We start from the raw sequence: 24,944 nt of genomic DNA, 5'->3' as shown, positions 1-24,944 counted from the left end.
CTAGTAAAGTATAGTGATGGAGCTACAAGTAAAGGTGTGTTCACGGTTCAGTTTAAAATCGTGAAACTAGTCAAACTGGTTATCTGTTTGGTTTTATGGTTTGTTTTTTTATCGTCATGTTCGTTACGATACCGGAACTAAAACAAAGTCAACACTCGGTTGGTTTTCGTTATATTCGTTACGGAATTGGAACTTAAACAAGACGTGTCGAGTTTGCGCGAATTCGGTAAGTTTTGTCACGATCGTTACGACACCGGAACTAAAACTAAAAATGAGCATTCATTCAGTTTTCATTACGTTTGTTACGGACTAGAACTACAATAGAACAAAAAAAAAAATTAAAAAAAACACAAAATATCACCAGTAAGGTGCCGCAAAGTGGCCCAATCAGAGCTTTGCGGCACCAAAGTCTCAAATAATAATAATAATAATAATAATAATAATAATAATAATAATAATAATAATAATAATAATTTTCCTTTAACTTTCTATTTTCATACTTACACAACTTTATTCGTAATCACTATCTTCCTGAAGGACCAGTCATGAGCTCAAAATCCATAGAACAAAACTCAGGTGAAAGGTCCATTCTCAACCCATCCATATTCTGGGCCACATTGCTAGCCCGGTCTCTCGGCCCACGGGCCATTTCCATCTTCAAGCACGCTTTCAGGCCCGTTAAAACCTCGCTCATTGTGACCCTTTGGGTCGATGTGGCCCGTGTGCATGCGACCGATATTTCAATAGCTTTACACACAGATTCTAAGTTAAAATCACCTCCCATTTGTTCATCTATTACACTTGTGATATCACCTTTGTTAAGGTACCAGCCCACATATTGCATGATGTGGATGTGGTCCTCACTTTTTATTATTGCGGGCCGGCCCGTGATTAGTTCTAGAAGAACGATTCCAAAGCTGTAAACGTCACTCTTTTCATTTAGTTCGTGAGATCGGCGGTACCTTTATGGATGCAAAATGATCATGTTATTATTGGGTCATAATAATTTCATTCCAACACGACACTAATATAATCAGGTTTTGGGTTGGCATAGCTAACCCATTTAAGAAACCAGGTTGTGTTCGGGTTGACCTGTTTAATTAAACATGTCATGTTTGGGTTGACATGTGAACATGTTTAGTTAAACAGGTCGACACACTAACATGTTTAACCCACTTTTTACGGCCCACCAACCCGATTAACACGTTTACAAGTCGATTATTACCTGTTAGCATGCCGACCTTGACAAGTTTATGTTAAATGGACCGTCTATGGGTTACACGAATTTAACCTTGTGGTTTAGGGTTGATGGTTTTGGTACGAATAAAAATACGGGTCACTTTAGGTTGACAAATTTAGCCCGTTAACCAGCTACCCAACCAACCCACAACCCATCAACCTGATATGATTGACACCCTAGATTAAATAGGCACTTTGAGCGGGTTGGCTATCATACCAAACGGGTCAGGTCAGGTTGACCCTGAACAATTTTATATTATTTTTTAAAACCCTTTTCAAGTAATTAGCAAGAGATAAAGAAAAAGGTTACATTTTTAGCTCTTTAACTTTTTACATGTGCACAATCACCCCCTCAGTTTTATTAAAATAGTGATCCAAGTTTTTGAATAAATTATTTAGTAGACTGAATACTATAAAATTATACTTTGGGTGAATAAATGTAAACCATTTTATTAAAAAAGTTGTAATATAAGCTAAATAAATTATTTAAAAAGTTATGATATAATTATAAGACAATAAATCAAGTTATTAGATAAATAATAAGAGTACTTACTCTGGATCAAGATAACCAGCTGTACCGATAACGTCCGTTAATATGTGAGTAGTTTGATCATCAGGAAGACCCTTTGAAAGACCAAAATCAGCTATTTTAGCAACCAAATTTTCATCAAGAAGGATGTTGGCTGATTTCACGTCTCTATGAATTATAGCCGGTCTGCAACCATGATGTAAATATTCCAATCCTGTGATTCAAGTTAGTTACATCATTTTCTATTGATTTTTATTTTGTGGGTCCCACGTTTCTCATTTATGTAACGTGGGGACCCACTATGACATTGTTTTTCTCGGATCACACAATACAATCGTAAATTTTTTTGTTGGTAACAATAAGAAACTTTACTGGAAAACTCACGGGACCCGCCAATACACTGTAAAAGTAAAGGTTTCAAAAAGTTTAGAATAAAGTTGAATAAGTAATCACCTTGTGCAGCATCTATTGCAATCTTGAGTCTCATTTCCCAGCTCAATGGATGAGTATTTCTATCTGCAAAAAAATAAAAAAAAAAAAATAATAAATCTCACTCGTTAAATAGTCGATTTGAGCCATGTTTGATCCCAAACGGGTCAAAGAAAAGCTAAAAGACGGGTTGAAGTACAAAGTTGCCTAAGCTTATTTGAGATGCACAAACCTTCTAAATCATTTAATTCAAATATTTAGATTATTATTGGAAAAACATATTGTGTTTAAACACATTACATATGCAAAAGAAAGTGAACAAAATGTGTTATAAATCTTGATTTAACCGAGTTTTATTAACCATCAAATATACCTGATATATAACTTTTGAGGTTTCCGTTAGCCATGTATTCATAAACAAGCGCCATGCGGTTATTATCATGAGAATATCCCACAAAAGAAGCTAAATTCCTATGATGAACCCTCATCAAGAGCTCAGCCTGCAATTAGGCCATTAATTTCAATACGTTACGTTTTTGCAAATTACGCTTTTGCCCCAATCTTCTAAAACTTTAAGAATTCTTAACAAACAGTCAGTTTATTTACTTATTTTATATATATTTAGTATTATTTGAGGGCAATTTTGTCATTTGTCATTTATTATATGCAATTGCATATACTAAATGACAAAACTGCCCTCAAATAATACTAAATATCTATACAATAAGTAAAGAAACTGATTGTTTGTTAAGAGTTCTTAAAGTTTTAGAAGATAGGGGCAAAATCGCAATTTCCAAAAAAGATTTTTCGAGTTATATGATTAGTGTTACCTCATTTTGGAACTCATTATATCCTTGAGATGATGATGCAGAGAGTAACTTGACTGCAACTTGTTTGCCATCTTTTAATGTCCCAAGATAAACAGTTCCAAAGCCTCCTTTTCCAATGGCAGTTTGGAAATTATTAGTCATGTTTGCCACCTCAGCATAGGTAAATTGCTTGTTATTGGATTCTATAGTAGTTCTTCCTTCTTCATTTGAGCTTGCTTTTGCTATATTCAGAAAAAAGATTCAGTATACTCCCAATGGCTGTAAAGGGCAAATATGTAATTTGCAATAATCTGCTAATTTTTATAAAATATATAACATAGCATTTTATTTGTAAGAGTGAACTGCGGTTTTCGTTCATGTGGTTTGTCGAAATCTGCGGCTTTAGCCCAATAGTTTTAAATTTGCAATTTTCGTCCCTGTGGTTTCATTTCACTTCCAATTAAACCCGAACTCACTAATCCCGTTAAGTTTGTGTGGCCTTCACGTGAGGGGCAGTTTTGTCCTTGTATCCCAAAATACACCCCAGCCCCTCACGTGAGGGGGCTTGCGAATTACGATTGGGTTTATTTAGGGAGAAAAATGACAAAATTGCCCCTCACATGAAGGACACACAGACTTAACGGGATTAGTGAATTCGGGTTTAATTGCAAGTGAAATGAAACCATAGGGACGAAAATCGCAAATTTGAAACTATTGGACTAAAACTGTAGATTTGGACAAACTACAAGGATGAAAACCGCAGTTTACTCTATTTGTAATTTAGAGTATATGTCATGTACATGTTAATTCATTTATGTTCATGAGCACGTGTCTCGTTTGTTCATTTATGTTCATGAACGTTCGATTACGTTTAACCCTTTAAATTCATTTATGTTCGTTCATCTCCGTTTATGTTTGTTTGTGTGTTTACTTTTGTTTATTTATGTTCGTTAATATATCCATTTAAGATTTTTTAGGCCCATTAAAATATAATCCAACTTTAATAACTTTTTAGGCCCAATACATGGTTCACATTTACTTTAAATTAGCACAGTTATATTCGTTCATCTATGTTCAGTTATATTCATTCGAGATCCATTTGTTTATAATGTTAACGAACAAAACATAAACTAACATGAACAAGAAAACCATGTTCATTTAACTGTTCATGTTCGATCATTTGTTCTGTTAAAGTTAAACAAATGAACACGAACATACTCCGCTCGTGTTCATTCGGTTCGCTTACAGGCCTAAGAAGGTGACTAGAAGAAGAAAGGAGAAAGCATTACAAGCTTTTTGCTTCCTTTTAGTCCTCCAAAATATTATCAATAGAAGTAAGACCACCATAAATGATAGTAATGATGCAACTATTGGAATTAAAATCTTCTTTTTCTTCTTCTTATTTTCGCATGATCCCGAGTCGCAAAGATTTCGGCTATCCACACTGTCATAAGGTACACATTTGATAAAATAAAATAATAATAATAATAATAAAACATTTTGTGCAAATGACAAAATGTTAAAAGAACCAAACCTTAGTTTGAGTAATCCACTTCTTGATCTCTCTAATAAAGACTTTGGCAAATAGCCAGATAATTGATTTCCACTTAAATCCCTGAAATAATTGAAAAAAATAAGTTTAAATAAATTCAGGTTTATTTGTGTTTATATAAGATTTTGACAGTTTTGACAATTTTGACTCATCTACTTATGAATAAGTCACTTTGACTTATGTTTTATTTATAACATGTCAAACATGTAAATTTTTATAAAAAGTGTTGTTTAACGCTTAAAACCTCCAAAACCGTTATTATTAAAAAAAATAAATTACTATTATTATAATAATAATAATGCAACTTTTTTATATTTAACTGCAATCATTTATTAAAAGAATTGAACACTAAGTGTTTAACCCGACCCGTTTTTACCCACACCAAAAACATTTCCTTTTGGCCCGAAGCCCGTCTTAACCTATTTTACCCAACCCATCTGACCCACCCATTTTATCTGCAGCAAATGCAAATCTATAAAAAACCATCAGGTTATAAAACTTACAATATCTTTAAAAATGAAAGCTTTTCCAGAAAATCGGGTATCGGCCCGGTCAAACTATTATTAGATAGATCCCTGATAACACGACATGATAATAAAACAGTTATTAGAAAACTAAACATGACATGTACAAAATATAGTTACAAATTATAGTTACAAATACTTACAATGTTTCAAGTGATGAAAGATTGACTACGGAAGCAGTTATTTGCCCGGTTAACTCACTTGCCGAAAGATTTCTGGTATCAGTTTTAAAAGGGTATTAAACTAGTTAGTTTCATCACAGAACTTCAAAAAATTTAAGAACTTTAAGAGCTCATAACAACCAACTATTTTTTTGAAATTTTTTTATATATTATTATTAGAGTGTAGTTTTATCATATTTTTAAAACAAACTTTTTATTACATATGTAAATCACAAGTTTACACATGCGGAAAATTTATGTAATAAAAAATTTACATATGTGTAAAAAAACATAGATATGTGTAAAAACTAATTTTTCATAATTGTAATCGTGAATATAGATATAAAAGTGATAAAACTGCATTCAAATAATATTAACCTACAAAACATTTTATAAAAAAACGTTAGTTATTAAGAGTTCATTAAAGTTCTTAAATAATTTAAGATACTCATCCTTAAACGTTATATACAATATTTAAATACACAGTGAACATATTTTATAAAAGAAGAAATAACTTACACGGATATGATTCGAGGGGGGTTTGAACCGGTGTAGTTGCATATTATACCTTCCCACGAGTAGTTCTTCGGGCCACAAGGATCTCCAACCCAGTTTCTGTTTATTTTATATGTTGTTCTAATGTTTTTTACTGCATCAACTGTTTTAGTAGCATAACTAAGTACAAGAATTGCAAAATGTTTTAAGAAAGTTAAAACATGTTCATGATCTTAACATTACAAGGACTTGAAAATTTTAATCATGAAAAAAAATGATTGTCATAACTCATAATGCACGTTAAAAGGCGAGTTTGGTTTAAAAAAGCGCAAGGTGCACATGTACATGAGGCGTTGATCCATGTACAACCAAACAAGCTTTATTCAATAACCATGTTGAGTGGGATTCTATTGGGTATGCACGTTTATCATTCGTTATCAACCTTTATATCAAGCACAATATATATTGACCAATTTTGACTCGGACATGCATGAGGCATCGCCTCATGGCCTTGAGGGTGCGCCTCGTGCATGAAACGCGCCTTTTTAAAGCTATCAAAGTTTGTTTAATGATAACTTCAAATATGATGACAAACAAATAATATAATTATATATATTCCATCAAAAAAATTTTTTTTCTAAATTTAATACACATAAATCTTTGTATGCCTTGAAAGATAAACAAAAAATGTACCCGGTATCATCCCACTTAAAACATAGCTATTGGTAGGGTCTCGAGGTGGGATAAGGCTTTGCTCGAAAACCTTTTTTTTTTTTCGAAACAAAAACTATAATAATACAAATAATACCTTGAAAGATACAAGAAGCACTTCCTCTAAAGCATGTCTAAATTTAAATTTATAAGTTATAAACAAACAAAGCAAGAAAAACATACCGTCTAAACCGAACGTCACGAATTCACTCGACTCTAGAACCTGATAAATCTCAATAGCATTCAAAATAGGTGCAACGTTCGCACCACCACTTTTTCTAATCGAAATCTTATGCTCGGGTCCCACCAACGGTCTCAAATTATAAAACATCGACGCATAATATGCCCGTGGTCTCACATTTCCAAAAAGTTGAATATCATTCCAAGAAACATTAAACACCCTTGTTTGATTCCTCCCCAACACAACCAAATCAGCAAAATACAAATAAACATAAAACCGGGCTTTCGGGTCAGAAACATTCCACTTAAACTCCAACGCTTCGGTTCCGTTTTTGGGCGTGGACCCCGTTTGCATCACTTCATTCGGGGCCCAATAACCATCTCCGCTTACATCTATATCCATATTAGTATGCAACAAATCCCATGAAGGCGAATTATAAGAAGACCAAATTCTATCATAAACATCATCTCTATACCGGCCCGACCCGTTAGTGTATCCAATATCCAATCTTTTAAACAAGATTAACGACTCGGGAGTCTCAGGGGCAGTTTTGTAAATTGACCCGTCGAGTGGTCTTAACTCTAAACCGGATATAAATGGGATACCGAGTCCTATATTAACAAGACAAACACTTAACGTGTCGTCTAACACAACATTAATTATTTCCGTAACAACAATATCAGAATTGCTTTTAAACTTAACTGTCAACCAAAGATTTACACCAAGATAAAGATCAAACTCGGGTAACTTATTTTGTCCATCATAGTTTCCATACATGAAAGTGGCCCGAATTAGATTTAAACTCGATCTTCCACCGTTGGGTCTTAAAGTGTAACAGTTTTTATTCCCTTGTGGAAATGCTCTAAGATCAGATAGCGGTTGGGGGAGATTTGGGTTGTTAGGATATGCATATTCTAGTGAAATGTTTTTGTTGATACCAGCGGTTACAAACGGGTCGTCTGATGTGTAACTTATACCGGTATCAATGTCTTCATAACTGAAATTTTCTTGTGACCCGCAATCAATGCTTATGTAACCTATCCAAAAAAAAAAAACTAACCGAATCAGTTTAGAACATTTAAACCAAAATATTTGATAAACCGAAATAACCGACATAACCAAACCCAAAAAAGACGCTTTGGTTTTATGTTTTTTGAAAAACAATATTTGGTTCGATTTTGTTTTTGCGTTATCCTAAAACCGAAAAAAAACCGAACTGAACTGAAAAAACCAACTAGAAATGTGCAATAATCAATTAATTATTAACCAACAAATTTTAGGCCTAAAAGATCATCATCATCATCATCGTACTCAGTATATCCCACCAATAGCAAAGCTATGGTAGGGTCTGAGGAGGGTAAGATGTAGACAGCCTTACCTCTACCCTAAAAGATGCTCTCCCGAATTCTAATTCCGAACCGATCCAAACTAGAAATGTGTTTGACCGAACCCAATTCACCCGAACTATTCGGTTAACTGATTGAAACAGTTATTGTTCGGTTAAATTGTTTTGGTTATCCAAATAAGCAAGATTTGTGGAACTGAATAACCGAACTGAAAATCGAATTCACATTTCGGACACGGTTAGGTTAAGAACCGAACTCAAAGCCGCATGATTCGGTTTTTGATATATATATATATATATATTTTTGGCACCCCCCTAGCTCAAATGGTATACCCAAAAACCGAAACGAAACTGAACCCATTGTGAAAACCAAGACCGAACAAAATTTGCATTTTTCGTTCAGTTTGAGCCCAAAACCGATCCAAACTAACCCGTTAACACCCCTAGTTTCAAAAAAAAAAAAACTAATTAATAAAAAGTCAAAACATAATTTGGATAACACTAACCTGTTTGCATCTGTGCATCAACATGAATTAACCCTGCAGCAACACATAAAAGAAACAAATGATGGAAGAATACCATTATCAGCCTTTTGAACTTTGATGACAAATTATGACTCTTATTAACACACCAAACAAACTTATGCAAAGTGGTTATTATTATTATTATTATTATTATCCAACAATAAGTCAAACAAAGAAACTTATAGCCAACCAAAGCAACTAGAACATGATAAACATGGTCAATGTATGGATAAACAGGGGTCTGCACCAGGTCCTTATATATTATTTATTATTCGGTTTTGAATAAAATTTATTTCGAAACGTTAAATACAAAACGTAACCTGACTCGGGTTTTTTTTTTTCAATACAAAAATTAACCTGACTCGGTTTTGAATAAAATTTATGTCAGTATACTCGAAATTTAATAAAACTTTACATTTCAAAAGTTTTAAAAGAAAAACAAAATATAAATGAAATTAATTATAATAATTAAATATTAAAAAATATAAAAAGATTCAAAACTTGGTAAAAAAACGACGTGTTTTAAAAACTCGAATTTCAAAAACGACGGGTTTCGTTCAAAAGTCGTCTGAGCTGACGATTTTCGTTCAAAAGTCGTCTGAGTGGACAGATTGAAAGGACTTTTATAGAATAAAAGAGGGTTATTTTGAGAATTTTCCCATAAACAAAAAGGTTGAATCTTTTACTGTTTTAATGTATATAAGCCGGCCTAGCTGGCATGCATATTGATTAATATCAAATAGGTGATTCATATGTCAACATCATTAATAAGTAGATAAACACTAAATTACATAAATAATGGACAATTAGTTGTTGCTCACATGATATTTAAAGTTGGTATGTGGAGTTTTGCCTTATTAAGTTCACCTCTTGGAGCAAAGTTGATTATAACTTTTGGTTTTTTCATCATTTTTGGTTGAATATACGTGTGCATGTTGTTATTATTATTAATTAATGTTTGATTAAATATGAAACAAAGAAAAATCAACTCAAAGAAGTTGATCACCACCAACTTCTTGAAATTAATATTATTTAAATATGGAAGCCAGAATATTTTCAAAGAAATAAATAAAAAGAAATTTTTAAAAGAAATAAATAAAAAAGATAAAAAGGAAACAAAAAACTTCTTCAACTTTACATTATTTTAATATGAAAGCCAGAATCTTTTCAAATAAATGAAAAAATAAATAAATAAAAAAAGAAATAAATTAAAAAAAATAAAATTGACAAAAAAACTTCTTCAACTTTACATGATTTTAATATGAAAGCCAGAATCTTTTCAAAGAAATAAATAAAAAAATTATAAAGGAAACAAAAAACTTCTTCAACTTTACATTACTTTATTATGAAAGCCAGAATGTTTTCAAAGAAAGAAATAAATAATAAAAATGAAAGGAAAAATGTTCCATTGCCGGGAATCGAACCCGGGTCTCCTGGGTGAAAGCCAGATATCCTGACCGCTGGACGACAATGGAATTCATGCTAAGTGATTAACACTAGAAACTGATAACTGATATCTCGACTGTGTTTTTTTTTATTTTATTTTATTTATGTTATGTTATTTTACCTTTAAGAACACTTACTAAAAACTCAAATCATCATCTTATAAAGAAATGGATTTAAAAAAGCTTCATTTTTTCCCCTCTCAAAATGTCACATTTTTCAATAATAATAAAAGTAGCTAGATTTGTGTTAAACAGGTTTATCTTCCATATATATATATATATATCATCATCATCGTACTCAGTATATCCCACCAATAGCAATGCTATGGTAGGGTCTGAGAAGGGTAAGATGTAGACAGCCTTACCTCTATCCCATAGGGATAGAGAGGCTGCTTCCGATGAGACCCCCGGCTCGATATATATATATATATACATATATATAATAGTGATGTTTAAGTTTTAATGTTATAGCTTGAATTCAGATAATTTAATCTTCTGTAAACTCATATGATTAAAGACACTTGCAACAAGAGTTCCAAAATCCAACATAGGATTCATAGTTCAATGGCATTGTTTCACCACCAAAAATTTATGTTGAACACGACAATGGAGTCGTGCATTTTACTATCGATGATTCGGTTTGAAGACATGTCAAAGTTAAAAGCATTGGAGCCATGATTCGTATCACACGAATCTCATTGTACCAATTAAAAAAGTTCAAGGTAAGTTCTATAGTAAGTTGCGCCAATCGTCTCATTGGGATCCAACGTTTAACCTTATAGTCCTTACGTATGAGAAATTATAGTTGTAGTCCCAACTGTTCACTCGGTCTTTACAATTTAGTCCGTATGATTGATGTTCGTCTTGAAAGTTGTTAACTTAGGGTAAAAAATTACATTAAAAATCTAAACTAAGTATAAAAGACTAAAATATAACCCCGTAAAAAAAAAGTAAATTCCCAAACGCGCCCCCACCCACATTTTCTCGCCTTTCCTTAGGGTGGACGGAGTACCAACAGCGGTGAATCGGGCTAGAAACGCCCCTTGTTCGAACTAGTGTACCCAGTGGCGACGCGAACCATGTTAGAGGAATTAAGAACAAGGAGATGCAAACCGGAAACTTAACTGTATCCACACCAAGTGAATATTTACCACTATACTAAGGATTAAAGGTTAATTTTTGGCATATTGACATAATTACTATAACTTCTAAAACAATATGAAGACATAGTTAAGCCTGGCAAAGTTGATGTTTAAAAAAGACTAAATAATCCCACGTAAGTTATAAAAGTATTTACAAAAACTAGGGTGCAAACGAGCCGAGCCGAGCCCGAGCTGGACTAGGCTCGAGTTCGGCTCGTTTAACTTACATAGAGCTCGAGCTCTATTTTCAAAGCTCGAGCTCGGCTAAGGCTCGGCTGGTTTACTACTTTTATCAATATTTTTTATATAATTATAATTATTTTTATATATTTTTTTGTAATATAATTTTATTTATAAAATAATATATATTATGTAGTTATTTTTATTTATTTTTTCATGACATTATATATATTAATTAATAATTATTAAATATATATTTTTAAAAAATTATATAAATGACATGCTTGTTTTGGCTCGCGAGCTGGCTCGGGCTCGATTAAGCTCGGCTCGATCGAGCTTTTTAACGAGCTGATGTCGTGTAGCTCGGCTCGTTTGCACCCTTAACAAAAGCCTACATATTTTTTAGAAGTAACCAACTTTTATAATCCAAGATTTCATAAAAAGAAATAAAGGAGTATGAAAGATTGAAAGAAACCTGACTCAAGAAAAAAGTTTGTCAAATGAAAAAGTATCTGATTTATTTATAAGTAAACAACTTACTCTTTTCTTCTTATAAACAAAGATATTTTGCATTTAAAAGTTTGTATCCACTTTGGTGTTCAAAGCTCACTATTTCTAACCAATGACCGTGATCCGCTTTCTTATTATAATCAATGACCCATTTTCCATTACATTGATACGGGTTCTGAACCCAAGACATTAGGTTTCAAACAAAGATGCTTACAAACTCCAATACAGTGGTAATTGCGTTGATTTTTTTTACTTAACATATAAAAATATGTCTTCTCTTCAAGTATAAAATCAAAATTATATTTAATTGTTCATCTTTCCATAATTCACAATATACAAATTTATATCTTCTTTTTCTTATTCTTATTGACCAAAATCAAATAATTATTATGTTTTAATTAAATTTAATGATGTAAAAATTATTTGTTCTAGATTTTTATTTTTTATATCTTATTTTAAGTAGTTTTTAAAAACTAAGTAGTTAACTAAAATATTTTAGCCAAAATTGCGTATTATGATATAAGAAATATAAAACTGAAAAGTAGTCATTACATCGAAACAAAAGGCAAACGACCAAAATGCAAAATAATGAATTAGTTATTAATTAGCAAAATAATTTAGGTCTATATTTATTATTTTTGCCATTTTTTTGTGTTCAACCCAAAATTTTCATGCTTAAATTAGAATATTGAAAAAACCGAAACCGAAAAAACCAAAACCAAACGGTTAAAAAAATTCAAAAACAGATGTTTCGGTTTTTGGTTTGGTTTAGCCCAAAGTTGAAGCAAACCGAACTGTGCACACCCTTTACACATTTATTAGCCAATTTATATAAATTTGCCAATTTTGACTGTTATAACCAAATACCGATTGATCGGCTACTAGTCGGTGGGGTACCGATTAGCGATTAATTGACGTCTAGGCTTGATTTTTAGAACCATGAGTTGGATTATCATTAAATTAATTTTTGCATGCTATAATACTCAAAAGGTAAAATGTTTGGTCCTTTTCAAGTGTTACCAATTTACCGAACTTTTGAAAATATAATGCACAATTATGAGTAGGCCTGTAAACGAACCGAACGTTCAGTGAACTGTTCGTGAACCGTTCGGCGCGAAGTTCGTTTATGTTCGTTTATTTAATAAACGAACAAACATGAACAAAAAAATTGTGTTCGTTTAATTAAACGAACGAACATGAACAAAAAAATTGTGTTCGTTTAATTAAACGAACGAACATGACCACATGTTTCATTCGTTCATTTATGTTCTTTAACGTTCGTTTATTTATGTTCATTTATATTTGTTTATTTATGTTCGTTTACATATTAATAGAAAATAATTAAATATTTTTTATTTTAGAATATATTTTATATAAATGTTTAGATTACATCGAAACAGAAGGTAAGCGGGCAATGGTTTTACATTATTTTGAAGAGCCATCTAGTTAATGGTTTTATATTTGTTCTTTTGTGTTAATTTAAGTGTGTTCATTTATGTTTGTTTGTGTTCATTTACATTTGTTCATATATGTTACATTTATGTTTTTTATCTTTGTTCATGTTCATTTATGCTCGTTTATGTTCGTGAACTGCTGGTTTAGAATTTAAACAAACGAACATAATTGAACACGAACATGTTCATTTTTAAATGAACGAACACGAACATGCCCTTGTAATTTTGTGTTAAAAAAAAACAAAAAAAGTGGCCCGAACCGTCAAACAGGTAAAAAAAATCCTACCAAAATCGGCCAAATCAGACTGCACATTACTAATCTTAACAGTTAATGTTCTTTCAACAGTTTCTTTAATCCTGACAATCTTAACTTCACATAATCGAAAAAAATGTAGATTTATGATCACTCTGGAGTTGCATCAATCAGTCTAGTAACACCTATAAACAACCTGTAAAGGTGCTGCCTGTATCTTGTATAAGAAATTTTAGTAAAAAAACGAAATTTTCTATTGACTTAGAAAACTTTCATTATGTGATTATGATATGGCTCGAAGATGAATACTGCGTGATTCTGAGAAACGTTGGATGGGTTTTGACTTACATTATGCTTGATTTTGCAGTTGTTGGTTTCGGTAAGAAGAGGGAGCCAAATTCATCCGAGAAGTAAGCCGGTTGATGCATAGCAGCATAGTATGCAGCTTATTTTGATGAAAGTTGACTTTGATTATGTTTGACTACACAATGCTTATTATCTGGTTTTGAAGTTGAATGGATATTTTGCAATTTAAATGTGTTACATTGTGATATATTATTCTCTTGTAGTTGTAAACGATCTAAAACCAGTTCAAGTTCGTGTAAGCTTGAGCTTGACTCGTTTAGCTTAGCTTTGCTATTTAATAATTATTGTGTATATAGATTAGCAAGCATAGTTTCTGTCTTTTTAAAATTATATCCTGCTTCCTAGGGTTGTCTTGAGCCTGCTCGAAACTGAGTGTTTCGAGTTGGTCTTTGGTCGGTTCATTAGGTTTATCGGGTTTTCCATAATCATTTCAAGCAAATGTTCAATGTTGCATCATTGCTTTTCATGATTGTGTTACTGGTTTCTGTTATCATAGGATATATAATGATACATCATTCTGTTTAAATAAATGTTATTTACTCTTATATTATTGTAACTTATAAACAAATAGAGACTCTTAAAAGATACAGTTTTAGCTTTTAGGGTTACGATTCGGGTTTTTTCTGTGTGACTAGGAAGACCACATACATGAGGGTTCTGAGGTCGGTTTTCGCGTGCAAATGTTTTTTGTTGTTGCGAATATATTTTAGTACAAGTTTTTTGTCGTTGCAACAATGACACATTTCATTCGAACTAATTTACATAAAAACCTATTTAAACACTTTAAATGTGAGTCTATAACTTGATTATGACATTAAATAGTACCACTTAATAGTAAAAAGATACACTTAAAACATAACACTACAATCTTGATTTAATAAAAAGTAGCAAAGTATCAAAAACCAAGCTTCCAAATCTTAACAAAAAAGACAGACTTTACCAAAAATCAATCTTCATCGTCGATAACTTTTGTGCCGAGACCCTTCAACCCTTCAGCCGGGATTTCAGCAACAGTCACAAGTTATAATGTCATCAACCAATTTCTTCAAGTATATAACTAACTTTTCGTTGTATAATCCTTTAATTACAATACATCAACATATCATAAGAATGTCTTCCGTAAAGTTTTGTTTTGTAGCTATACTCATTCTCGTAATTGTTGGTATGTTGCGTATTACTTGCTGTTATCACGAGTTCATGTTTTTAGTTCTAACCTTTTTACATATAAGTAACATACTTCTGTATACTTATTTGTATTACTTTATGCATGTATAGCTAATTTAGGGAGCACGATGGTGATGGGTGATACATGTCAGCATGATTTTCAAATGAATCCATGTACTCAGCTCACTTGCACCCAGGAATGCCAAGCTAGAAGAGGGCCTACGGGTTGGGGTCACTGCGATTACTCGACACTTTGTGTATGTCAATGGGATTGTTAAGAGCCCTAAATTTTCATAAAAAGATGATATGTTATGTTATTTGATTAAGGAGTGGCGTAATAAAAGATGTTATACTCGTATCCACACTGAGAACAAAGTATGCTTATATAGAGGTCATGAATGCTTTATGGATAAAGGGCTTTTAATTCTCTAATTGATAAACATAATTAAGATTTTAATGAATAATATCATGCATATTTTAAAGTCTAACACAAAATTAACTATTTGGTGATCTTTTATACTTGTGCACCCTTGTTATTTTTTCTTTTCATAAAATATAATCACTTATAAATTTCTAGCTTACATAAAACTTGTACTTGCATTCTTACCTCTTACAATCTCGCATAGATATTAAAAGGGTTTGTGTCATAACAGGCTCCATGGGCCTAGGCATGTGATCATATTTGGTATCTGTTTTGAAAATACATCAAAGTATATGTTGCATAGTGAAAGTCTTTTCTTAATTAAAATATCCATTTATAGAAAGCACGGGAATTAAACACCTAGTATTATCTTACAAAACATTATAAGTGATAAAACGTTAATTTACATCTTTAACATAATTAAAGCCAAACTAAGCCATCAGATGTGTCTAACGGCTTAATCCTACATCTTCTATTGCATCTTTCTACTAATTACCTGTAAAATAGTTTTATAAAATACGTCAACAATTGTCGCTGGTGAGCACGCTGACACTAACTCATTTATATAAACCTTAGCTTCACTCGTAACAACTCAGCGGCCCTATAGACCGGCGTACCAAATATATCGCATAGTCAAGCCCTAACGGCCATATAGACCGGCTCAATGAGCAGCGACCTGATGCTAAGTGTAGCAGGGTATGCCTACCCTTTGACCACATTTGAATGGATCCAAACACACATATATCTAGCCTGAGAGCCAGCGACCACTAAAGTTTTAGGGATTTATAATCCCATATAAACTTTTACATGTTGAAATGACTCGATTAAATAGTTTAAAAAGAGTTGGGGGCATATTCACTTTTTGTTGAGTTGCTTAATTAAAAACTTCTTTGTATTTGATGAACGCTTACCTCGGACCTATAGTTCGAGAATAATAGTTTAATAATTTATCTAGATCAAATGATCTAACCTCAAACCTTTAGTTTTGTTAAATAGCTTTAAACCTTGATTGAATATTTTATTGTTAAAATATTACTTTAGACCTTTAGTCTATAAAATCATGCATTTTGATATTGATGTTTCTTCCCATAGAAGAAATCATCTAAATTTCACGTTTCTTCCTATAGAAGAAATCATATTTATAAAACTACTATGTTTCCTCCTTTATAATAAACATTATTTATTCAAAATAATTACTTTGTTTACTTAAGCCTTTTTGGTTCGTATGACGTTTGGTGTAGCTTATTTTGGTCTAATAGGTTTGAACACTCTCATCAAGTTCTTCAGAAAAGTAAATGGGTCCCGCGGTTATACGAATTACTTTACTTAGACAAGAGACTCGACTACCGGTGTTGTCACCATTCCAATTACTACATGCCTGTCATGTTTTTCCGTTAATTATTTATAAGTATCTTTTATAAAAAAAATAACGTTTCTTCCTTTAGAAGAACGTTAATTAATAATAACCTTTGTATGTAAAACTTTATGTTTAAACGTTTATTTTTGTAAGCATTTATATATAACAAGCTTAAATATATCAATAAACTTTTCAAGGTTTAAACTATCCCACAACTAGGTTCTAAGCTATGAGTTGGAATATCTTAAATATAACTCTTACCTTAAAACGGGTGTAACGCTTAAGGACGAACGAGCAGTACTTCGACTATACGTAGGGTGTCGGGGTATGAAACGTTAAACTCTAGAGTGGTGTCGGGACTTCAACTCAGTGGCACGAACTTCGAGAAAGAGGGAGTGGTTTTTGGATGCCAAAAATGAGGAACCCATGCTCACTATTTATAGCCACCCCTAGTCAGATCGTCAATCACCACCATTTGCCACATATCATTTTTGTGATGAGTCGTGCTATTTGGTGTTGACATGTGGCATGCTATCTTGATTAGTCACTATCCACATGTCACTTCGAAAGGATACATGGCATTATATGCTGACATGTGTCCTTCTGTTTCGCCACCATGTGACATGTGTCGTTTCATGGCGATGAGTCATAGGACACGTGCCACTTCCATATATCTTTAGCTAAATGACTAATTGGTCCCTCAACTTTCTATATTGCTAAAATTGGTATGAAAATTTGTAGGGTGTTACATCCTCTCCACCGCTGAGTTAATCTCGTCCTCGAAATTGATTGTGTCAAGATCGAGATTTCGTGATACAACTATGAATAATCGGACAAGACTCACAAATCACTAAGGTTGCGAAGACCTCTAGCTATGGCCGGCCGAATCAACCAAGGCTAGAAAGTTGCTAAAAATAGTAATACTACTAATAAAAAACACACACGACATCACTCAAAAGATTTTCATTATATTGATAATCAATTAGTTACAATGGAGGGTCTTTAGGGTTTCAGGCATGGAATGTGAGGTGCGGCTGCTTGGTCAAAGAAATGTTCCTTAAAGTTCTTAAAAGGTGTGTTATCATCTGTCCTCATTAACGAGGCGTATCATTCCTTTTATATGCACCTGACATACCTTCTAGTAACCCTAATCATTACATAACATTCACAAAATATTCAACTCTCTTTCATATATTTCTTTCAATTGTTCTTTGGTTTATTTATCAAATTCTTCATCTTTCATCCTTCTTGCATTTAATAATCTTTTCAAGATCTCAAGTCCGTCATCCGATAAAAATGATTCCTCAAGCTCCTTCAGTTTCTGTTCAGTGTTCTTTTTGGTTTCAGGAGTTTTTGATGAGGATGCCCTTTCTGCTTCCAATCTTTCTTTTTCTTCCTTATCTTTTCTTTCTTTTATTTGTTGCGCAATGACCTTTTCTTCGGTAATAATTTTCTTTGAGACCAGCTGAAATTTGGCTTCAGCCTCCTTTCTTGACATAAGCTCTACTATATCAAAGGGGTAGCCATGTTCCACCATAAAATAATCTGGTCTTTCTCCATATCTCTTCAAAACCTTTTCCCTTTTCTTAATTTCTTCTTCTCTCTTGTTCAGCCTTTCTTATGTTCTTCAATCTCACTTCATTTTCTTTGTAAGATTCAGCCCTAAAGAGATATCAAACTCTTTAAATGTTAGTTTGTTCAGATAAGCTGGATCATATTTACAGGTTATCAAATAATTTCTCTGCCCTTCTCTGATCTTCAATACCTTGTAGAGTTTCTCAGTCGCTTTTGTAGACTTTTTTTGCAAATATTTTGGATCATAATTGCAAGATTTCAAGAACTCAATCTGTTCTCCAATTATTGTGCTCCTTTCTGTTTTCTTTGCTTTTTCTTATTCACTTCTTTTGTTTACCAAATAATCAAGATCAGAATCATTCAATTCTTTAATTTCTTCATACTCCGTCCCAAACTTTAGTAGAGCCTTGATTCTAGGATCTTCTCTTTTTAATTCCTCTAATCTTGCTCTAATATTTTCTAGATGAAAGTTAGTCATATGCACTTGAGGTGAACTATGTTCAACCTCAGTCTCCTTCTCAACTTCATCATCATTAGTTATTTCATCAAACAAATTGTCTAATGCACCAATCTTTGGTTCATCTGTTTCTTCATCAGAATAGTTCAAAACAGTATGTACACATATAAAATTCTCTCCAGGCCCGAAATGCCTTAAAGGAGATGGATTCAAAGGCTCTTCAGTTTGTTTACTTTCTTTCTCCATCTTCTGAGTTTTGTCACTGGAGTATTTTCCATTCTTGGTATTTAAATCTACAGATTTTTGTTTTTTGCACTTGGAATTTCCTTTTCTGGAATTTGTTCAGCTGTCACATTTTCATCAACAGTTTCAATGACATGCTCAGCATTAGTTTTCTCATTATGAATAGGCTTTTCATGTACAGGTTTTTGAGCAGTAGATCTTTTTCTCTTTCTAGCATACTGCTTTAAAGTTTCCTCTGGTCATGCCCTCTTGAATGCTTCAACAATAAATTGTTTTGTTATTTTCTGCGCATCCAGGTCTGGTACAATTTTGAACGTATTAGGGAGGATGATACCTTGAGTATTATCATTGATTTTGTTCTTACAATCTTGAATTTCTTTGGCAACATATGTTATCTCACAATATTCATTTTCATCAGCTCCTTTGTCAACTAATTCATTTGAGGTACCTTGATTTTCACAATATTGAACGAATTATAAATTTTATATAAGTCAGATTTTATACAATTCAGAGTGTACTAGAGGATGATACCTTGAGTATTATCACTGCTTTTGTTCTTGCATTGTTGAATTTCTTTGGCAACACATGTTATCTCAACTTCATCGGTTGAGTTCCCTTGAATTTCATCAGCTTCTCAAACTTCTTTGGTCACACAATCTTGAATCAATTCCGTAACATTCATTAATTTTCAAACCCGACCTGTTTTAGTTTTCAATGTTATTTGAAACATTTATAATCAATAAAATGGTGTATGTCTATGTTTTAATAATGTTATTGGTCATTGATACTAAAGTTATATCATATTTACTATGCTAACATATTCGCAAGTCTTGATGAATCGAAAATCGTTATCTCACACCATTACTTATATTGTGGCACCTATTTAAAGCGTTTAGAAATTCGTATAACCTAACTCGATATTTGGAGTTTCCAATAAGTTACATGTATGAATTTTGCCTATTCATAATAAGTTATAACCCATTAGTGTGTTTCTTTTATTGTATAACACAATAAATTGTTACATGGACCTTTAAACATGTAACTAGCCTAAGTACTATATCTAATTAATTATTGTAGCAAATATTCCTTCCCATGTCTTAAAAATACAATATAATCCCACCCAAAACCGTCCACCCCACCCCCTTCCCCTTCTCCAAGTTTTAAAACTTTTTACAAAAACAAACTTCCCTAAGTTAGTCCCTCCAAATCTTGTTATTTATAGAAGACTATCAACCCCTCTTTTTCTTTGTACCATTCTTAATCTTTTTTGAAATTTAAAGAATAATTTACCCTCTCTCTCTCTCTCTCTCACACACACACACATCTTCATCTTCTTCATTTTTCTTATTGTTACTATTTTGTCAAAAATTAAGGTAATCAAGTTGTTGTGTAACACTAGCTTACTATCTTTAAGGTTTCTTTTATTCTTGTTCATCTTCTTCATTTACGTGGTTGCAAATCCATCACATATTCATTTCAAGGATCCCACATAACTATACACCATAGTGTGTGTTGTGGAGGAGACAAATAACTAAAGGTTGGAAGATGACCTTCAATGGTCACACCTTAACAAAGTTCTTACATTCCTTGTAACTTTATGTTTAATTTGACATTATTTGATACAATAACCATAAGGGTTTAATAATACATATTCCTTATATGATGTATACATCACCCTATCAATCTTTTATAATTTATTTCCATCAAAAACCATTTCAAAATGTAAAGAACATTACTAGTTGTAATGATTTAAAATTGACAGAATTCTTGGCTAACAAAGGTTGAGCCATAACTTTGTCATAAAAAAATGAAATGGTGCAATACCAAAGCTTATGACCAAATTCATTGAGTTTTGGTTCTAATGACATTTTATTTACATTTTAATTCATTTTTATGACTCAATAGTGGTCAAATTAAAGTTAGTGCGCAGATATGTACCCTTTTAGAAGAATGGCTATTTTAGCCAATCTCGGGTCCAAATCTGATCAAACTTTCTAAATGAAAGTTGTTCATAACACATTTATTTAGTTTACTAGAATTTTTTTTATATTTTTTAGGAATTTTTTCATATTTTTTATAATTTATCTATGCGGTGACAGCAAGATGTTGAAATTCTGTTTTCATCTTTCTTTTCCTTTTTCAAGTACAACTTATCATATCATCGTAACATTATAATCCTTAGTTAATTATTTATCAAACACAAAGTAAAACTTGCCTGATTACTTTTATTTAGGGTTTAGACATTAGGACATTCACACGCTTAACCAAGATCTTAATCTTTCAACCCACCAAATTCAATATGAGTTTACATACCCCTTTTTATCTTTTACACATTTTGGGGGTAGCATGTATATCGTATTTACATTAATTATGTTTTTGACCGCATCTATTCAAACACAATTCATTATATGTTTGTGTGTGGTGATTGAATGATCTATGACTATGCTCTATGTTCTTAAGTGTTTATTTTGTTTTGGTGGTTAGTATCTCATCATCATCTATTCTCATCTAGTATGATCATACATTTACCCAAGTGCATTGATTTTGTATCAATAGGAACGTGTCCACATATATTTAGTTTATATTTTCATAAGAATTGCAATGCTACCATTTACATATGAATTGTGATTTACCTATCTATATATATATAACTAAACTTATGTATTCTCACCACTATTCGTGTTGACAAACCATATTTTTATATATGCTACAAGTACAAGTAGTTGATATTTTTCAAGATCGAAGATATTAGTTTTACCTTAGGATATCTACTTTTAGATACATAATTATGAGGTGTTTGTTTCGATTATTGAATTTGTATACTTGTTTTAATGTTAATGAAATTAAATAATTATTGTAACTTTAACTATTGTCTTTTGAGCTACTGTCCAATCAATATATTACGCCCCGGCATGTTTCGCCGCCTTTGGTCGGGGTGTGACAAATTCAAATCCTTTTGTTGAGATACCTTGAATATCTAATATTCACTGTAATTAGATTTAATATATAACTAAATAAAAGTGAACATTAGGGTTTATTTGGCTGAAAATATTAGAGTATGTTTACTTCGAATAATATCACTGTCTTTGTTCACACAATCTTGATTTCATTGGCTCCTTTGTTAACCTACCACGTATCAGCATCTTCAAACTCTTTTTCATTATTATCATTTAGAGAAAGATCAACTGCTGCAACTACATAAAAAGACAGACAGTTTAATTTTGTTTTTCTTTGAGCAGGTAGGATATTATACAAGAACGTATTATATATGTTTTTACCTAATTCTTTTAAACCTCCTTCAGAGTGAGCTTCATATGCTTTTTCTTTCGAACTTTATTTTTGATTGAATTTGGCTTCCCAAGCAAAACACCTGTCAAATAGCCAGACGTTTGATTCATGTTTTGTCCTCCCTTTCTTTACCAATTCGTTGATTTTAGAAACAATTTTATCAAATTCCTCTTAACTTGTTATCCATTTCTTCATTTCAATTCTGCAATAAATATTCATGTCACAATTTATACTTTTTTTTGTTAATATAAAATGATTTATGCTACAAATGTACTGTTCCTCTTTGGTAAATGGTTCTTTAGGCAAATATGTTAACAATCTAGACAACTATGGTGGGGTAGCATAATAATCTATTATTTCTTGGGTTGTTGTCCTTATAGGCATCTGTAAATGCAATGGTGAATTCGCCTCATAAGTATTATAATCTTCAAAAATATTATCATTTTGTTCACCACTAGCCAATTTTGATTTATCTCTTTTTTTCTAATTAGTTCTATCTTTATCCACTTTATCATCTGTAGGTTTTTCCACACTTTTATATGTTCTTGTTTGTTCTTTATCATTTCCAGATTCAGTGTGCAACATAACATTATCCATTTCAGTTCCATCTTTCCCTACTTCACAATCTGCAGGTTTTTCCACTCTTTCATTGCTTGTTTCATCTTTACTCACTCTTTCATTGTTTGTTGCATCTTTACTGACTTCTTTGTTGTTTCTTATATCTTCATTATCATTGCCAACTTTAGTGTGCAATATAACATTACCCTTTTCAGTTGTTTGAGCAATTGAAGCACCATTTTTGCCTGTTTTAGGAATATCAAAGATACAAATATTATAACATGAATATTAATATATATATATATATATTTAAATATATGTGTTCACACTATAAAGTAATAGAAACTTACTTGATTCTTCGTTCTCTCCTCGGTATTAGTTAATGAACCATTTATACAAGTAGCTATCCATGTTAATAAGAGTTGTTATATAGCTAACTGCTGGTGTTTGATGGAGTCCCCAAATGTTCCATGACGTTTTTGATACTCGTGTGTGTACAGTACTACAAACAAGGTTGTTGGACCATTGAATTATTCTTGTTTACCATTTTCTTTTATACCTCTCTAATCCTTTTTTGTTTTTTCAAATTATGAATCATGTTGCTGCACCAATTCATTTTTGAAATTTTTGAAAAGTCATCAATTGAGGTTATGAACATCTGATTTATTGTTGATTTTGTTATCAAGCCAATGCATGTGTTGAACAACACAAGGAAATTCAATTTAAACTCTTCATCATCCCCATTATGTGTTTTCATTCTATCTAACACATTTTGAATAGTTATCCATGAATGGTTAAATTGTTTACTGAACTTATTTGTACCAACATTTGACACTATTCCTGGTCTATTCTTTTCTACAACTGTTTCTCCACCCACTATTATTCCAAAAACATCATGAACTACTTGGGGTGTTATCTTAGCAATATGATTCCCCATATTTAATTCATTATGGTCATGATCATAGTTCACAACCAACTAATATCCCAAACTAGTTGGAATGGTGATAATACTCATTGTTAACAATGATCCAAATTCCATTTCTTTAACTCATTTTTTTTCCTCATTCATTTCTTTGATTGCATAAAAAATATTAGTTGGTGCACATCTCATCCAAAGTTTTGTATTAATTCTTATATTCTTGGAATGGTTTTCTGACACATAGTTTAGCAGGTGTTGACTTATTGCTCTTTTTATTCGGTGTTTCAAAGTCTAAATCAGAATTTTTTAATTCAACTTGACTTCCTTTTGTTTCTAATCAGCAGCTTGTTTTTGTTCCATTTTTTTCTTTTTATTCTTCAATACTTTGAGTGGTATTTCAAAGTCTAAATTTGAGTTTCTCTCTTCACCTTTTCTTCTTTTAACTTTCTTTTTAGCAGAGTTCCTCTGATTAAATTTAACTTTTTTTTCTTACTTCTTCAAACGGTTTGTACAAGTCAACAATTTTCCTTTTACCACTTAATGCTTCGTCAGTTGTTTTATTTGTTATATCTTCATACACTACAAGAAAAAGTCTCTTTAGCGGTGACACTTTTAGCGGCGACACCAAAAATGTCGCCACTAAAACCTTAATCCGCGTCAAATTTAATCAGACGGCTAGGGTTCGTTTGATCGTAAGGCTAGGCTTCTTTTCTCACATCAATTCACAAGCGGAGTATTTCCCACTCTTTTCACACCTTTTCTCACATCTCTCACAGTCGGACTTCGGAGCAACCACCGGAACCTCCCTCGCCGGCCACCTGCAATAACCGTAGGCCGGAGTAACAACTGCAGCACCGCCCACCGCTGTACACGTCGCAGCTGCTACCGGACCTTTCTCTCTTTCAACCTGCAATTTCTAGGTTTCCCTCTTGGCTCGTCCTCCTATCGGTGAAGATAACTGCTCCTTGATTATTGTTGAAAACCCTCAAAATATTGGGGAAAAGAGGTGAAAGTTGTTAAGTTTTGGGGATTTGATGGATTTTGTAAAATTGAAAGGGGGTATTTGAAGAATCATTGGTACTTTGCTAATAAAGGCAATGAAGATAATACGGA

General features: G+C 32.3%; 1 protein-coding gene and 1 non-coding gene across 2 annotated transcripts; both read right to left on the bottom strand.

The window, feature by feature from the left end:
* Positions 1-506: 506 nt before the first annotated feature.
* On the bottom strand, positions 507-8,592 carry LOC143606305 (putative LRR receptor-like serine/threonine-protein kinase At4g29180). The gene is made up of 12 exons (XM_077082115.1): positions 8,482-8,592; positions 6,633-7,667; positions 5,763-5,901; positions 5,226-5,297; positions 5,062-5,133; positions 4,541-4,621; positions 4,296-4,450; positions 3,028-3,248; positions 2,571-2,697; positions 2,222-2,284; positions 1,793-1,982; positions 507-962 (listed from the first exon to the last, which is right to left on the bottom strand). The coding sequence occupies exons 1-12, from the start codon at positions 8,555-8,557 to the stop codon at positions 524-526; spliced, it is 2,670 nt and encodes an 889-aa protein (XP_076938230.1). The 5' UTR covers positions 8,558-8,592; the 3' UTR covers positions 507-523.
* A 1,310-nt stretch (positions 8,593-9,902) lies between these two features.
* On the bottom strand, positions 9,903-9,974 carry TRNAE-UUC (transfer RNA glutamic acid (anticodon UUC)). Its single transcript has one exon. It is a non-coding gene; the product is annotated as a tRNA-Glu (tRNA).
* Between the last annotated feature and the right edge of the window lie 14,970 nt (positions 9,975-24,944).

The sequence above is a fragment of the Bidens hawaiensis genome, unplaced genomic scaffold (assembly GCF_021521415.1).
Source record: "Bidens hawaiensis isolate Kalapana, Puna unplaced genomic scaffold, B.hawaiensis_p1.1 tig00074158_1, whole genome shotgun sequence".
NCBI lineage: Eukaryota > Viridiplantae > Streptophyta > Magnoliopsida > Asterales > Asteraceae > Bidens > Bidens hawaiensis.
This window is presented reverse-complemented; position numbering and strand designations above follow the sequence as displayed.